The sequence below is a fragment of the Lepidochelys olivacea genome, assembly GCF_965140295.1.
Source record: "Lepidochelys olivacea isolate rLepOli2 genome assembly, chromosome: 10".
Lineage (NCBI taxonomy): Eukaryota > Metazoa > Chordata > Testudines > Cheloniidae > Lepidochelys > Lepidochelys olivacea.
The window spans coordinates 7,138,204-7,155,241 of NC_140420.1; the positions used below are offsets into that span (position 1 = coordinate 7,138,204).

The 17,038-nt window shown below is 53.5% G+C and overlaps 2 protein-coding genes across 3 annotated transcripts in view; one reads left to right on the top strand and one right to left on the bottom strand.

Moving 5' to 3' along the window:
• FAM83G (family with sequence similarity 83 member G) overlaps window positions 1–11,621 on the top strand; it is a 31,608-nt gene extending 19,987 nt beyond the window's left edge. Inside the window, exons 3-5 of the mRNA XM_084641630.1 lie at window positions 3,420–3,544; window positions 4,168–5,626; window positions 11,119–11,621. Coding sequence (XP_084497756.1) covers window positions 3,420–3,544; window positions 4,168–5,626; window positions 11,119–11,544 — 2,010 coding nt within the window. The 3' untranslated portion in view covers window positions 11,545–11,621. The remainder of the gene's footprint in view (window positions 1–3,419; window positions 3,545–4,167; window positions 5,627–11,118) is intronic.
• The window catches only part of SLC5A10 (solute carrier family 5 member 10), an 81,429-nt gene that overhangs the window by 41,835 nt on the left and 22,556 nt on the right, over window positions 1–17,038 (bottom strand). For both annotated transcript variants that reach the window (XM_084641632.1, XM_084641631.1), the window contains 2 exons: window positions 11,634–11,839; window positions 8,206–8,341 (listed from right to left, as the gene is read on the bottom strand). In XM_084641632.1, coding sequence (XP_084497758.1) covers window positions 8,206–8,341; window positions 11,634–11,839 — 342 coding nt within the window. The remainder of the gene's footprint in view (window positions 1–8,205; window positions 8,342–11,633; window positions 11,840–17,038) is intronic.

Below are 17,038 nucleotides of genomic sequence, written 5' to 3' on the forward strand. Positions count from 1 at the left end.
CCCCACCCCCATACACACACAAACTCACTCTCCTGCTGGTAATAGCTCATCCAAACTGACCACTCTTCAAGTTAAAATCCAAGTTAAACCAGAACATCTGGGGGGGGGGGGGTAGGAAAAAACAAGAGGAAACAGGCTACCTTGCATAATGACTTAGCCACTCCAAGTCTCTATTTAAGCCTAAATTAATAGTATCCAATTTGCAAATGAATTCCAATTCAGCAGTTTCTCGCTGGAGTCTGGATTTGAAGTTCTTTTGTTTTAAGATAGCGACCTTCATGTCTGTGATCGCGTGACCAGAGAGATTGAAGTGTTCTCCGACTGGTTTATGAATGTTATAATTCTTAACATCTGATTTGTGTCCATTTATTCTTTTACGTAGAGACTGTCCAGTTTGACCAATGTACATGGCAGAGGGGCATTGCTGGCACATGATGGCATATATCACATTGGTGGATGTGCAGGCTCGTTCACCTGCACATCCACCAATGTGATATATGCCATCATGTGCCAGCAATGCCCCTCTGCCATGTACATTGGTCAAACTGGACAGTCTCTACGTAAAAGAATAAATGGACACAAATCAGATGTCAAGAATTATAACATTCATAAACCAGTCGGAGAACACTTCAATCTCTCTGGTCACGCGATCACAGACATGAAGGTCGCTATCTTAAAACAAAAAAACTTCAAATCCAGACTCCAGCGAGAAACTGCTGAATTGGAATTCATTTGCAAATTGGATACTATTAATTTAGGCTTAAATAGAGACTTGGAGTGGCTAAGTCATTATGCAAGGTAGCCTGTTTCCTCTTGTTTTTTCCTACCCCCCCCAGATGTTCTGGTTTAACTTGGATTTTAACTTGAAGAGTGGTCAGTTTGGATGAGCTATTACCAGCAGGAGAGTGAGTTTGTGTGTGTATGGGGGTGGGGGGATGTGAGAACCTGGATTTGTGCAGGAAATAGCCCAGCTTGATTGTCATGCACATTGTGTAAAGAGTTGTCACTTTGGATGGGCTATCACCATCAGGAGAGTGAATTTGTGTGGGGGGGTGGAGGGTGAGAAAACCTGGATTTGTGCTGGAAATCACTTTAGATAAGCTATTACCAGCAGGACAGTGGGGTGGGAATAGGTATTGTTTCATATTCTCTGTGTATATATAAAGCCTGCTGCAGTTTCCACGATATGCATCTGAGGAAGTGAGCTGTAGCTCACGAAAGCTTATGCTCTAATAAATTGGTTAGTCTCTAAGGTGCCACAAGTCCTCCTTTTCTTTTTGTCCTAGGGACTGCGGCACAGAGAGAAACGAAAGCTCATATATGTGTAGGCAACACAGCCCCGGCATCCAACAGGTGCCTGGTGTTCTCTTACCCATCACATTACCTGGCCAGGGTTGCATGGGGAAGTGATTTCCATACGTCTGGGCTGTGTGGTGTTTAAATGTCAGCCACCCAGCCCTGAGATTAAGATTAATGTTCAGCTCAGGAAAGATCCAGGCTAGTCGCAAGGGGGGATGCCAGCGAGAACCCTGGTGCGTTGGCAGAGCTGTGGACGGGGCCAGGACTGGAACAGCAGATCCCTGGAGACAGAGTCCAGGTTGGATTCTCCCACCTAGCTCTCACTGGGGGTGTCTAGACTGCTTCTGGTACTGAGCTTCCCGGCACCGGTGGACAGAGTCACACTAGCCCAAATCTATCTACCTGGGTTGGGAGGCTGGCAGTGTAGAAATACCCACGGAAGTCAATTGCCAGAATGGTGCAAAGCAGCCAGGACACCTCAGAGAACCTGACCCTATTTGGCAAGTGCTTTGAGCCGGATCATGCAGGATAAAAGCTGCTAAAGAAATGTAAGTCGTTATTTCAGTGTCTACAAAGCAGGCTCAATGCACTTGGTGAATACCGCACAGGCTTGGGAAAGCCAGACAGTTTCTTAAGCAACTGCTGAGTGTTTGCAGTGATTCAGGGGTTGGGGGAAGCGGCTGTTGTGTTTTCTGAACAGTCATCTATCTTTGTGTGCGCTCACTTTTGTTTTCTTCCCACTGGAGATTAACACATTTTACTTAAAGCAGTTGCTGCTATGAGAGTGAGGAGGAGGGAGAATGAAACATACCTTGAGACCTGGGTGTTTTGCTCTGCTGGGTGTGACCCGAGAGCCTCTAATGGTCCTTTGTGAACTTATGAAAAGGGTTGGCCTAGACGGAGGAGCTGGATTAATGCGCTGTTAAAGGATAGTAAGTTAACAGGGATGCACTGAATCTGGTGACAGAATGAGGTCAGCCTCTAGCTTGTTTTCCTGGATGTGGAAATGTAAACAACAACACTTAGCTTCTAATGTGCTTCCCATACAGGGATCTGAAGGCACATGGGGGTATTCTCCACGTCCCTACGGGTCAGTCCACACTAGCGTTCTTACCTTGAGTTAACTGGCGGCCAGTTATTTCACCGTCAGTAATACAACTGTACAAGCTAGTTTGGAACACTCTCCGAACGTCCGTTCCAGGTGACAAGCATTTGCGGTTCACCCAGGGCCGATCCCATCCCAGGCTCCAGCCAGTGGGTGACCGTGAAAAGGGTATAATCACAGCAGAAAGCAGAAAATCCACACAAAGCCAGGTTAGGCATTCTGGGGAAGCAGCAAACTCCTGAACTCTAGTCCCAGGTGAGCCTCACTGACTCACTGTGGGGCCTGGAGCAAGTCAGTTAACCTCCTTGTGTCTCAGTTCCCTTCAGCCATGGAGGATAATACTTAGGCCATGTCTACACTACGGGTGTTACCACAGCGCTTCACTTAAACCACTGCAGCGCCATACCATAGCCGCTTCCTTCATCGATGGAAGGGTAGTTTCCCCTCAACGGAGGTAAATCCACCTCCCCGTGCAGCAGTATCCAGGTGACCGAAGAATTCTTCCATCGACCTAGCTGCATCTACACCAGGGTTCAGGCTGGCTTAACGGCAGCGCTCAGAGGAGTGAACTTTTCACACCCCTGAGTGACGTAGCTAAATCAATCGACATTTTGCATGTAAACCAGGCTTGAGCCACCTCTCAGAGCTATTGTGGGGATTAGTCAGTGTCTATGCAGAGGTCTGAATGGTGCTTTGAAGATAAGAGCTCTGCCTTTTTATTGAGGCAAGGGGCCAAATTCAGAGCCAGTGACGGTGGTGTGAAACCAGAGCACCACTGACCAATTCTGCAGAGTTAATCCAGATTTATAACAGCGCCACTCAGAGCAGAATCAAGCCCAAGCTGGCCAACAGAGGGAGCAATAAATGGAAATGGCCATTTAAAAAAAGAGCAAATCAACAGGGAGAGAGACTCAATTTTTCAGCCCTAAACAAGAGTCCACTGAGGCAGGCCAGAAGCATCTTTGTCCGGCCACGGGACTCTTTTCCCACCTGCTTCCTTGCTTTTGCTTTGCAGAATCTCCGCGTTCGCTGCACGGGGGGAACGGAATTTTTCACCCGTTCGGCCACGAAGTTCAAAGGTGCCTTAGCCCAGAAGTTCATGTTCCTGGATGGCGACCGGGCTATGTGCGGCTCCTACAGGTAATCCAGAGACAGCTCTGTCAGCTATTCCCACGCCGGACGGGGTCAGCCTCAGCTGGGCCACAGAGGAACCGTGCGGGTCGGCGTTTTATTTTTTAGGGGATTTTGATCCTCGTGATAGTGCAGAGTCAGAGCAGTGGGTAGAACCAGGCAGCATGCAGTGGGTGTAACAGCTGCTACTGCACCCCGATCCTGACCTGCAAACCTCGACACCCAGTGAACCTGACCTGCCCCCCACCCCCGATACCCAGCAATCCCAATCTCTCACCTCCGGTCATCAAACCCCAGACTTGCCTTGAGATAAGTCTGCTGCTCCTGCTAAATTAGGTGGTGGTTTTGTGAGGATTTGCTTCTAAGGCCCCGCTCCTGCCCCTTGGACCGGACTAGAACATGTGTTTGAGGAAGCAACTAGGCTGAGATGCACATAAAGCCCTTGCAGCAGTAGAAGGCAGCCCTTTATGAACTCGGCCCAAAAGGCCGCAGGATCTAGCCAGCCCCAGAGAGCACAGAACTGGGCCCGGGGTTGAGTTATTCAAGTCTCAATAGCAAGCCAGGGAGCAGGGGAACCAAGGCCGGGTTTGCTGCCATGCACTCAGACTGTTTCTGATTGGTTTCCATTCCAGCTTCACCTGGTCCGCAGCCAGGACCGACAGGAATGTCATCTCAGTCCTCTCCGGCCAGGTGGTGGAAGCGTTTGACAAGCAGTTCCAGGAGCTTTATCTCATGTCCCGGGGGGTCAGCCTGAAGTCCATTCCCATGGACGAGGAGCCAGAACCTGAGCCGTTCACTCTGCCCTCTCTCATGCCCGTGACCCCAGCCAATGCAGTGGTGAAGAAGTTGATTAACCCAAAATATGCCCTGGTGAAGGCCAAGAGCGCAGAACAGATCAGCAAGATGTCGTCCGAGAGGCAGGTGGGCACTGGCAGAAACATGATGGACAGCAAAAACAAGGCCCTTCCCGAGGGCCAAAGTGCCGAGCAGCAAAACGACATGGCTGACCTAGCCCCACCCATCCACCCTGGCCTCCTCAACATGGAGAAGGCCAACATGTTCGATTACCTGCCCACTTGGGTGGAGCCAGACCCAGACCCAAGCGAAATCTTGGGGTACATCAACATCATTGACCCCACTATAAAGAATGTGAAGCTGTCCCAGATGAACCGCATCAAGGTCTGTGACGTCGCCCACGCCAATGTCCAGCACAGGCAGATGCTAAAGAACAAGGAGTTGAAAGCCAAGAGAAGCCAAGAGCCTTCTCCAGCCACCCCTCCGACCCCAATCAAGGAAGCTCCCAAGCCAGTAGAAAGCCCCAAAGCAAGGAGTCCTGGGGAGGACAAGAAAGGAGCTTTGGCTATCCTGGCCATGAGCCAGCACCTGAAGCAGCCCACAGCCGCAGAGACACAGAAGATGGACGTCAGGCCCCCTGTGCCAAGGCCTCGGACAGTTGACGTCACGGACTTTATCTCCAAAAGCGGTGTGCTCTGCAAAGACACGGCTGCCCTGCTCGGGGACGCCAAGGAGCAGCTGCACCACGGGGCCGAGCAAGCAAACGCAGATTACAGGCCGGATGAAAACCCCGCACAAGCTCCAGCCGCGGCCAGCCATCACCAGCTGAAGAGGCAGGCGGCCGTATTCCAGGAAGCCCAGGGCACAGCAGCCATGTGTCCCGCAAACGGCCTGGAAGGGGAGGACGATGAAGAGGACTATTTGACACTCAGCGATCAGGAGAGCTATTCCAGCAGTTCGGCCACCCACAGCTACCACCCCTCCAATGCCTCCTCCACCTCGGACGAACTCTTCGAGGTGAGAGGTCGCTTTGGGCCGCTCCGGAGAACCAACTCCGATCACATCCCCAACGGGGGGAACCTGCACTTGCAAAGGAAAATGAGCGACCCCCACATCAGCCGGGGCACCTACGTCAGCCCCCTGGGGAGCCTGCAGTCGCCGCCAAACGTGCGCTTGGAGGACACGGGCCTGAGACGGGACGATGCTACCGAGGTGATCAGGTGTGTGCTGGGAACGGGCAATAGCCCGCGTGCTGTCCTGGATGGAAAGGGAGCACTCGCCAGCAAGGCCGGGCAGGTAGGATGGCTTGTCATATCAGCCTCTTCTTTGATTCCTTCTCCTGCCCTGGAGCCTGCCTGTGCTCCGCGTGCTGCTCGGGGCCGGCTTTAGGGACCATGACACCCTGGGCGAGCTTGTATTTTGGCACCCCTGCTGCCTCCTCTGGCCCCCCATGCATCCCTCCTAGCCCCTGCTGCCTCCCCGGGCTCCCCTATCACTCCTCCTGCCCCCCGCTGCCTCCCCAGGCCCCCCACCCATCTCCCCCACCCCCTGCTGCTTCCCTGGGCTCCTTCCCACTGCCCCGGCCCCCGCTGTCTCCCCAGGCTCCCCCGACCCCCATTGCCCTGGCCCCCGCTGCCTCCCCCAGGCCTCCCCACCCTCCCACTGCCTCCCTGGGCTCCCTACTCCCCCAGACCCTCACTGCCTCTCCATCCATCCCCCCAGACCCCTACTGCCTCTCGGGGCTCCCCCCCTACCATTCCCCCTGGCCAACAGGCCCCTCTGGCTCCCCACCTTTGCCCAGAGCTCCCTTCTACAACCTCGCACCCCAGGCCCTCCCCAGTCCATGCCTCTAGACCACGGCACCTGGGTGGTTGCCCATGTGGTCCACCCATAAGGCCAGCCCTGATGCTGCTACCTCTGGGATCCTAGGTACGTCCAGGGGTGGCTCGACCGTATGCTTACCCAAGCGGGACATTACCTCTCCAGCTGCTGTGCAGACATAACCTGCGAGAGGGGCTAAGGGCCACCTGGGAGCAGAGCAGAAACAGCCCCCCACATCCCCTTGTGAAGCTCTTTTCACCAAGCCATATTTCAGGCTCCAGGAAAAGGCCCTTTCAGCAACAAACACATGTGCCATGGCATGACGCACAGGTGGGGCCAGGGTGGCCCAGGCAGGCAGGTCCCTCCCAGGCTTGCTGTTTAGCTCCTGATAAAAAAACGATTAGCATCAAAGAGAACAGCACCTGGCGCGGAATGACTCAGAGGCACACGGCGACAGTGCAGTGAAATAGGGATGGTGGAGAACATTGCAACAGTCCGCAGTCAGCACTTTTCAGGCCTACTCACGCTGCAGAGCCACAGCAAGGAACATGCTGATCATTTGGGCTTGGTTTTATTTGTGGGACAGCTGTTCCCACAAGGTGTGGCCGTGCCTGGACACACCCCGCTTTTTAGCATCGAACACTGAGGTTGCTGGTTCGCTGCTCAGCTCTTGCTACATTTCCTTTTCTAAAGGCACAAAAATTAGTCCAGGGCCAGCTTTCCCTTTCCACCTTTCAGTGCGTTCCGTCATTCGGGAACTGATCCTCCACGGGCAGAAATTGGAGCTACCCAGGTATACAGGATCTCAGGATCCAGTCCTCAATGTAGCTCTAATCTCTATAGGCAATGAAATTTACCAGCCCAGACCCAATATACGTCCCTGCGAAGATGCTAAGCGAACAGCCAATGCAGTTTTACTCATTCATCCGAAAATCCCAGCACTGCGTAAAGCTGGCTGTGCCAAAACCTTTCAAGCATTGCTATAAAGCAGTCTGCTCTGGCCCCGCTTCCCAGCCAATGTGTCCAAAAACTGGCCAGGTAGCTTTGTCTTGTGATTAGTGTTCTTACAGTAGCTTCTTTTTGAAGGAAAAAGACACCAAGGAGTCAAGTGGTCGTCATTAGGAACACACAAGAAATCTCAACCAGCCGTTAGCAAGCCAAATTCCTCCCTGGTGTAACCTGTAGAAGCCCAGAATCCACAGGGTCATTAATGGAAGAGTTACACCAGATAGGAATGTGGCCCAGCAGCTAGCGATGGGCCTAAACGGCAACCCTCTCCTCTCAACCTTTGTGAACTTCGGTGGGGCATTAAGGATCCAGCGTCCCAAAGCTCAGCCAGTCTGTGGAGTTTTGGCTCCAAACTGAACCCCGAAGTGGAAAGGGCCTATTTCCCATTTGGATGCTGCTGAAATCTCACCACATCAGATGATCTTGCAAAGCTTGCACCATTTTGCAAGGCTTTAAACCGTGATTTGAGGAGTTCAGCAGCTCAGACATAGGTGAGAGGTTTACCGCAGGAGTGGGTGAGTGAGATTCTGTGGCCTGCATTGTGCAGGAGGTCAGACTAGATGATCATAATGGTCCCTTCTGACCTTAATATCTATGAGTCTATAAGAAGAGCTGGTGCCGCTGAATTTCAGCCCTAGCCCTGTCCCCCCCCCCCGCCCCCGCCCACACACATATCCCTAGACCCAATTGGGATCGAAACACCTCATCTCCAACACAACAACATAACACTCCTTCCAAAGCATTTCACTAGCTGTATGCATACACCACCACTGAAATGCAGCCACCTCTGTGGTGGGGGACTGCAGCCCACGGTGCCCTGCACACACTAGGAGGGGAAAAGGGGAACTTTTGACCAAGGATACTCAGGCAAATCCCATGCTTTTTGAAGAGCACCCTGCGGGCTGGCTAGTGTCCATGCAGAGGGACTCAGCATGCTGTCCCAATGTGGCACAAGCTGCCCTTCTGAACCGCAGCGGCTTTTGCTCAGTGACAGGCAAATTATAAAACCCTGCCGACACTTCCCCTTTGCTGTGTCTGTACCTCACCTGGATAGAGAACCCGACTGATCATCCCCGGCATGATGATAACCCCCAACGGCAGCATTTTCAAATAGCTCGCCAGGATGGAGCCGGCCTTGGCGTGACTCAGGTTCTTAGCCGAGAGAGACCTTTGCACAATGACCTGCAAAAGAGATGGAGACATGACCAGTTGCAGCTTAGTGCTTGAGAAATTGGGCCTCAACCCCCGTGTCATGTCCAAACTCGACCCAAATTTTGCAGCCCAGGCCCATCTGGTCCTCGCATCCTGCAGGGCTGCAGTTCTGCTCCGAATGTGCCCGTGTATATTGAGAGACAGAAGCATTGCTAAGTCCTCGGTTCAGTGTGGCACATTCCCGTTCACACTGACCCTCTCTATCCTGTAATGAAGGAGCCGTTTCCCCCCCCCCCCACAAACACAATTAAATTCCAGATTCCCCTCAAAAACATATACCTACATGTAAACGGCAGCACTGCCATCCAACCCTACACACACAAACCCACTAGCGCTCACTGCGTCCCATGACCATGCGTGCCCCTCCTGCTTTGCCTGCTGTGCCTCTCTGTGCTGTCCTTACACACGGGCTGAGCATCCCACTGCTCCGTCCCCGTCTCTGCGGTGCCGTAGCAGTGAGTGGAGGAGGGGGGACACAATGGACGGAGCATTCCCAGAGCGTGCGAGGCCTGACACTGTCATCTTCCAAGCACCAAACAGACACCCGCCCACGCAGCCTCACTCACGGGGCTGTTGCATTAGTGCTCCCATTTCACAGATGGGGAAACCGAGGCAGAGGCGTTCAGTGCCTTGCCCAAGCAACTCAATAGCAAAGCCAAGAACATAGAGCAAGGGTGGCTGGTTCCCAGGTCTCTGCTGGCACCAAGCTTCTCCCATCAATGGCAGGGCTGGATTCGGAGCCTCTCCTAAAACAGCCAAGTCAGTGGAAGGGCTGCAAAAAAACCCAGCTCAGCTAAACAGCCCCTGCCAACCCCCACGGCTTCATTCTCAGGGGCTCAGCAGCTCTCTGTATTACTAGGCCACCTGTTCAGAGGTGCCAAGTGCTCCTGACCCTGACCCGTTGCTGTTGTAATCTTGGGGCCCGGGAAAGGCCTGCGTCGGTGACCTCCCTAAGCAGCAGCATCGCTCTGGAGGGGCCGGAAGCCTTGTCCCAAGTCAGAACGGCCAGGCTTTCCCTGACATTGTGCCTTGACCCGTCGTCTACAGCTGCAACGAGCAGGCACCCCACAGCCACCACGAAGTTACCGCGGGCTCACTCCTCACGCCTCAGGCCCACAGACCCAAGCAACCAACCCAGGCGGGGGCTGGCCCAGGTAGTCGAGTGGCTCTTTCCCGGCCTTTCCGTCCAACCAGCCGGGGAAGATGCCGAGTGCGGAGGCTGCTCTCGCGTCCCTGTCGCAGTGACTCAGAGGAAGTCGCACGGCTGAATCACGGCCACGCGGCACGAGAACCAGCCTGCCGGTCTCGCCTGGGATTTCCCCTGACAAGGAACCAAAATGAGGCTGATTCACAGTAGATGGCACAGGGGCAGGATGGGGAGGTGCCACCTGACAAGCATCAATCGGGGCACTCATCACTTATCCAAAGCTCTTCGAGAGGAAGGACGGTCCATGGGTTGGGATGCCAACCTGGGCCTGGAGAGACCCAGCTTCGAGTTCTTGTTCCACCACAGACTCCATGAGATCTTGGGCAAGTCACTTCGTCTCGCTGTGCCTCAGTTTCCCATCTAGAAAGCGGGGTGTCAGGAGGCCCAAGCCATTCAGAGTGGGAGGCTATGGGAAGGAGGCACAGAGAGGCAGGGCCAGACCTGCAGCCTAATGGGTCACCTGCAAGGAGCCCATGTGTTTTGGCTCAGACCTTCGTGCCAGGGATCCTGTTTGCTGACGAGGCGTGGTGGAAACACGCATGGTGCATTGCCTGGGCTCCTAGCAATTGTCTCTGTTATCTAAATATTTGCTCTTGTCTCAACACATTCAAAGCCTTCGCAGCTCGGGCTTTTGCACAGCACCGTCCAGCTGGGTACCTTTGGGTTTGTTCTGCATGGATCCAGTGCCAAGAGGCCACTCTGGCTTGGGTGTGGGGCCATGTCAGCCTCAGTGCAGAGCTGGGACAAAGACACGCCCAGGATGTGCTGACACATTTACCCCGGGGTGAAGTGGGTGTGAAATGCGACCTCCCGCACGAGTGGAGGCATCTGATTTGGGTGTGGTTTTGCGTCCATTTTGCAGACTGGCATGGGAGCCCACAGCACAGGATTGGGGCGAAAAGGAGCCATTCAGGGTATTTAACCAGCTAATAGGATGGAAACAGAGGGAGACAAATATCCAGTCTATGTAAGTGGTGGATTAAGACTATTGGGGCCCGGACCCGATGTAAAGGCCCCTCTACACAACTAATCAACTCCCACAATGCTACAGTGCTGCTGGCTCCCTGCCCTACCAATGTCACCTCCTGCTCCATCCTTCTCAGGTGCCATCTTCCCCACCACTCAGATTGGTTGGCCCGTGGGCCCCTCCAAGCCCAGAGCCTGGACTTGCAGCTGCATGAATCTTGCCTTAAGCCACACAGAGGGTCACAATGGGTGTTTAGGCTACCGTACAGAGGCAGAGCATTGAGGTATCTCTGGAGACTTACGGGATGCTGTGAATTTCTGGGGGAAATAGAGGACAAGCTATCACAGAAACCCCATTGGGAAATGCTGGGTTAAGGCTTAATTCTCTCTCTTGGGGGTTTCCAGCGACCCCAAACCCAAGGAGAATTATAGCTAGGGAACAGCAAAGGGACTTGCCCAAGGTTGCACAGTGAGTCAGTGGCAAAGCCAGGCCCACTCATAGCACTTCAAGAGCGTGTGTCCCACCAGTTCTTGCCAGTAACCATTATTCTCTTCTCTTGTCTTTATCAAACAGGGCCAGCCTTTCCACCACTATGTATCCAGGAACCCAGCATGCCCAGGACAAGGCAGAGGGGGCGTCCATACCCTGAGACATGAGAAAAACCCAGGGCCCAGCAAATACAAGGCAGACGGAACCAGTGCTAAAAAACCCACCGCAACCACCAGCCCCCGGCCATACTGGCAAAGCAAAGGTTTCAGTTCTACCAGGAACGTGCAGCCCGGCCACCTCTCACAAGGCATCAGCAGAGTAACTGGCAAGCCCTTGTCCTCCCTCCCAGAAAACCAGAGGACAGCGGACGAAGTGAGGATGCCACTTGGCATCCCGCTCACCAAACTCTCACAGTTCAAGCACCTCAAGACCAAGGCGGGCGGAGGCCAGCAGGTTTCCACCGACTCCAAACGGAGGCTCCCTGGGGCCGCCAGCCGCAAGGACCAGTAGGCACCAAAGCAGGTGGACTGCAAGTATTCAGAGGCCATTGAGCGGGGAGGTGCAATTCCGCGAGGGAGGGGGAACATGTTTACATTTACCTGGTCGGTGCACCAGTACCAAGTGGCCAAAACCGAGAGCCCGAAAGTCATGCCGGTCCAGGGGAGGTCTCCCGAGACGGGATCTCGGAAGAGGTGCATAGCGTCAACTCTGGGCAGGTGGCATGTTGTGTTGGGGATAATCTTGGCCGGAACAGCCTTTAAATAAGCCTCTGCCAGGTTCTGGTATCCTCCGATCTTGCTAAAGGCTGGAAGGGAATGGGGAGGGGAGGCTGATTAGAGCACTGAAATACAAGCAGATCAGCTGGCAGAATCTTTCCTCCCTTCCCGCTTGCCCCGAGAGGCGGGGCCTGGGAAAGAACCACTACACGTTACAGTGGAATTTTATTCTTATTTAAGAGACACATGCATCAGCTAGTGTTTTGCATAGTTGGGCCTGGTAGATTCATGCTCCCCCCCAGGGGACACATCCCGGGTCCTGGATCCAGGCTCCCCATTGGGACGCTCTTGCCACTGAGTTTGTATTTCCAACGAGTCACTTTTATTAAAGCACAAAGGTCCCCGGGCAGTGGGACATTCTTGTTGAAGTGGTAAACGCGACCAGAGGAGGTAGCGACTGACCTGATTCGTGATGGGGCTAAGTGCAGGGTCCACCCTTTGGCTCAGGGGTCAGACCATTTTGTATCGATCTAGGTAGTGACCTGATAGCCCCATCGTCTCTGGGCACCTAGACCCAAGTGCAATACAGACTCACTTCGCTGGGTTTTCTTAGGGTCCATCTACACTGCGAGCGGAGGTGTGACTGCAGGAGGTGTAGACATATCTGAGCTCGCTTTGACCTAGCGAGCGTGGGCTGTCCAAGCCCGCCAGGCGTCCTGGGTAGGTACTTGAGTGGCTAGACCATACTGCTATTGGGACAGGAGCTAGCTAGACCAAAGCTAGCGCAGGGATGTCTGGACATGCTGCATTCACCTCTCCGGCTGCAGCGCAGATGTACCCTGAGAAATGGCATCTTCTCTCTGGGGCAGTTAATTCCCCGGGGGTGAAAGTGACACCTGTGCAAAAGGCCTAGCTCCCCGCTCTCCCCAAATCATCCCCGGCCTGGGCAGCCACTCGCAAATGAACCCCATGCGATAGACCCCCCGCCCAGCAGCCTGCTTTCAGCGCCACCCCGCCACTCCCAGTCCTGCCAGCTTAAGTAGTGGTGTCACTCATTGGGGCACAAGGGTCTTGCGGAGCACCCAGCTGCCCGACAGCCCTGATGCCTGCAGCCCCGAGTGGAGCTGCCATGCGGGAATCCAGGCTTGCTTCCTCGCAGCCGGTGGGAGACGGAGGCTAAATTCACCTTGCAGTTGCCCCGCTAAAGGCAGTGGGATTACCCTGGCTAGCCGGGAGGAGATTTTGGCCACGGATGCATGGGAAGGCAACATAGTTGGCTTGCAAAAGGAGGAGGGAGGATGCCCCTCCCCTTCCTCAGCACGCCCTTCCAAGCCAATCCCTGCGGGAGCGGGAACACCCCCGTCTTTGGCAGCTTCACATGAGAGCAGGTGCTGCAGGTGTGTTTGCATCCCATCCCCAGCACACGGTGCGGCACAGCGACCGTTACTCACGCCCAGGAGGAGCTGCCAGAGTCTCCTCTTGCCCAGGCCAGGCCCCCGCTGGGCACCAAGCACAGACTCCCACGCCGCAGCGGACGGGGCAGAGGCGAGGTAGCCGTCTGGGGGAAGGTTGAGGAAGCAGCCCCACTATGAAGGGCTGGGCGAACCCCAGGCCCGGATATCAGGGGCTGCTTTTAGCACAACCTGTCGTGTTTGGGGCTGAATTTATTTTAAAGCGATGGGCAGGGTGGAGGGAGCAGCTTGTCCCTATCTCGCCTTCCGTTCCTCCTCTGCGCTGCTGCTTTGTGAGAATCAGAGCGGGGCCTGAACTGGGAGCCAGATCTAATGCCCCCCCACCCCCAGCTCTGACCGCCCAACTCTCAGCACCTTGGCATTAGCAGCAGGTTAGATTCGTGGGGTTACCAGATCAGTATTGACCCTCCCACCGTCCCCTCACCCTTCCTCTCTGTGCCCTTTGAAGGGGTCTGTGGCAGGGCTGCCACCCTCATGACTAGCTAGTGCCCATAAGTCACAGCGGCTGGCAGCCGAGAGAATTAACAGTGCAGCCCATGGAAACCGAACACCCTGGTAATGCTCCTCTGGGCCCAGGCCAAAACTGGGGGCCAGGTGAAAGGCCTGGCCATCTGCTGGGTCTGCCCCATGGAGCAGATAAGGAAGTAGATAAGGAAGTCTTGTTTACTCCTTCTCATACCACAAGAACTAAGGGTCACCAAATGAAATAAATAGGCAGCAGGTTTAAAACAAATAAAAGGAAGTATTTCTTCACACAAAGAACAGTCAACCTGTGGAACCCCTTGCCAGAGGATGTTGTGAAGGCCAAGACCATAACAGGGCTCAAAAAAGAACTAGATAAATTCATGGAGGGAAGGTCCATCAATGGCTATTAGCCAGGATGGGCAGGGATGGTGTCCCTAGCCTCCGTTTGCCAGAAGCTGGGAATGGGCAACAGGGGATGGATCACTTGATGATTACCTGTTCTGTTCATTTCCCTCTGGGGCATTTGGCACTGGCCACTGTCGGAAGACAGGATACTGGGCTAGTTGGACCTTTGGTCTGACCCAGTAGGGCCATTCTTATGTTCTTATGAGCCTTTCACACTCCAGCCTGCTGCGGATTTGTGTCCGAATCTTCAGACTCCTAAGCCGGATGCTCCCAAAAACAGGCATCCTTGGCTGGGAATTCGTTACTGAGAATTCACACTCTGGTAATGGCAGCCCCGAGCCCAGACTTTATTCATGGATTCCAAGGGCAAATGGACCCATTATGATCCACTGGTCTGACCTCCCGCAGGACACAGCCCAGCACTGCCCTGGATTCCTGCCGGTTTGAGCGTGAGCAGCTCTTGTAGAAAAACATCCATCCATCTACCTTCTCCTCTTCATCCCCCGCCCCCGCTCCCTGCACGGTAGGGATGCTGGGATGGGGCTTTCCCCCCTCCCAGAAATGAGCCTGGCTAAACTCTGATCCAAACGCCCCAGAACTGCACATTACTCCCCCCTTGGTGTCTTGCCATTTCAGTGCAGTTCCATGGCCATGCGAGATGGGGACTTCAGTAACTCGGGGAGAGCTTATGGGCCCACTACAGAAGCGGCTGGACGAAGTTCTACATCCTGCGATGGGCAGGAGGGTCAGACTCTAGATGATCCTGATGGTCTCTTCTGCCCCAGAAGTCTGCGGTTTAGTCCTGGGACCCTCAATCCCAGACCACAGCCAGAGGGGGCAGGTGGATGTTTTCCGAGCATTGTCTGAGGACTCGAGCCATCTCACACGCAAACACCACTTTGAGTATTGGGGAGAGGATCAGTGTTTGTAAACTCACCCTGTCCTTGTGAAAGGGGAAGTGGCTACACGCCCACACCTGGTTAATCCCGGTGCGGATGAGCCAAAGACCTGGGCGGATGGGAAGCAACAATAAATGCTCTCTAAGTGCGGGCGGTTAGCAAATGCTGAATCATAGTGGAAAGCAGGTAGATGCACTCAGGGCTCCGGGACCTGCAGTATTTCCAAAGGCAGCAGTTTTCATGCAGCAACATTGGCATTTGCACACACAGGAGGTGTGGACCAACAAAGGGATGTTGCAGTTTGGAAGGCCTGCAGAGAATTTGCCCCACAGCTGCCTCGTTAACGCCCAATGAGTTCACACACCAGGATTAACGTTTTTGTGGTGTACGCCAAAAGGGATCAGGGATTTAGGCCGTGATTTCAATGACTTGCCGTGGTAACCATGCCATGAGCCACAACAACAAGGTGCGTGCGGGACAAGGACTGTTCGCATGAGTGCTGCAGGGGGTGAGCATGCCCACATTTGGGAGAGCCGGCCCCGGGCTAATGCTGGATAGGGGGATCCCAGCCCAGAGGCCTGGGTCGATCTGCTTCAGTTTACCTACTAACAACAATAAGGTCGGGTTGCTAGCAGTTCCAAACAGGTTTTCAAAAATTGTTAACTGAAACATTTTAATTCAATTTCAAACTTTTTTTTTTTTTTTTTTTTTTACATTTTTGCGTTTTCTAAATAAAATTTGGGGGGGGGTTTAAACAAAATAGGGGGGAGGAAATTCCAAAACCAAAAGTCATTTCAACCCCCAAAACTGAAATCTTTCTTTCTGAAAACGTCAAAATGTTTCATTTCAAGATTTTGGAATTGTTTTTAGGGCGATTGGGTTTTGTTCGACTTTTTTTTTACTGGAAATATTTGCGGAAATCGACCCAAGTTCACAAAATGTTTCAGTTGACTGGGATCTGCAAGTTTCAACTGTCAAAAATTTCAGATGAAAAGTTTTGCCCAGTTCTACTTCCAACTGTGTGGTCATTGCTCAGTTTTTGTAGAACAGCCTGGTGGAGGAAGCTGTTTGTTATATGAACCCCATACAAACTCGGTCTCTGTGCAATCACGTGGTTCATGTATTTCCCACCAGGATTTGGCCACTTGAGGCTATTCTTCAAAGTATTGTGCTGTCGACTATTTCTGCAATGACAGCCCAGAATGAGTAGTCAGCGGGGACCGAAACTGTGACCTCTGCACAGGCCTCTACTGCTTGAGCTCAAGGAGCAGATATTTTGCACTTGGGTGGCAGTAGTGGATTCAACCCTGTCTGCGTGATCTAGCCGCTAAAGGGTGACAAAGAGGCATTTGGGAATGACAGCCCCACATGAGTGGACTGTGAACTTTAGCACACCTGTGTGCATGCCATTCCCAAACTTGCACTCCTGCACAGGGGCCAGATTCAAAACCAGTATCCACAGAGGATGTCTTGTTCAGCTGCCTGCTCCAAACCTGTGACAATACCCAGCATCAGGGGGTAGCCGTGTTAGTCTGTATCCATAAAAACAACGAGAAGTCCGGTGGCACCTCAAAGACTAACAGAAGAAGTGGGGGTTTTTAGCCACAAAAGCTTATGCCCGAATAAATCTGTTCATCTTTAAGGTGCCACCGAATGCCCAGCAGTATGCAAGGGCCTTTAGTTCTCTTTTCTCTGCGGCCCTCTTTTTGATCTGCACCTCTGTTAGGGTCAGGACAGTGGTTCTGGTCTGGTTACTACTTGGGGGGAAATTGTCCTGCTCCTTTTTGTACGGTTGAAGCCTTGGCTGCTGTTTGCCTTTGGTCTGATTTCTGTCAATACATGGCATCAGAGACTATGCCCTTCCCTCCCCCTCAAAGAACAGGTGCTGAGCTGTACGCGCGGCGGGGGGGGACACACCTCTGAAATCAGGCCAGTTACTTAGGCTCCGAGACTCTTCACCACGTTGTTCCCCCCCCCACAGTGTAGACGTACCTAACTTTGGAGTTAGGGTGTGTACACTCCAACGGCTAAAGCAGCACAACGGCAG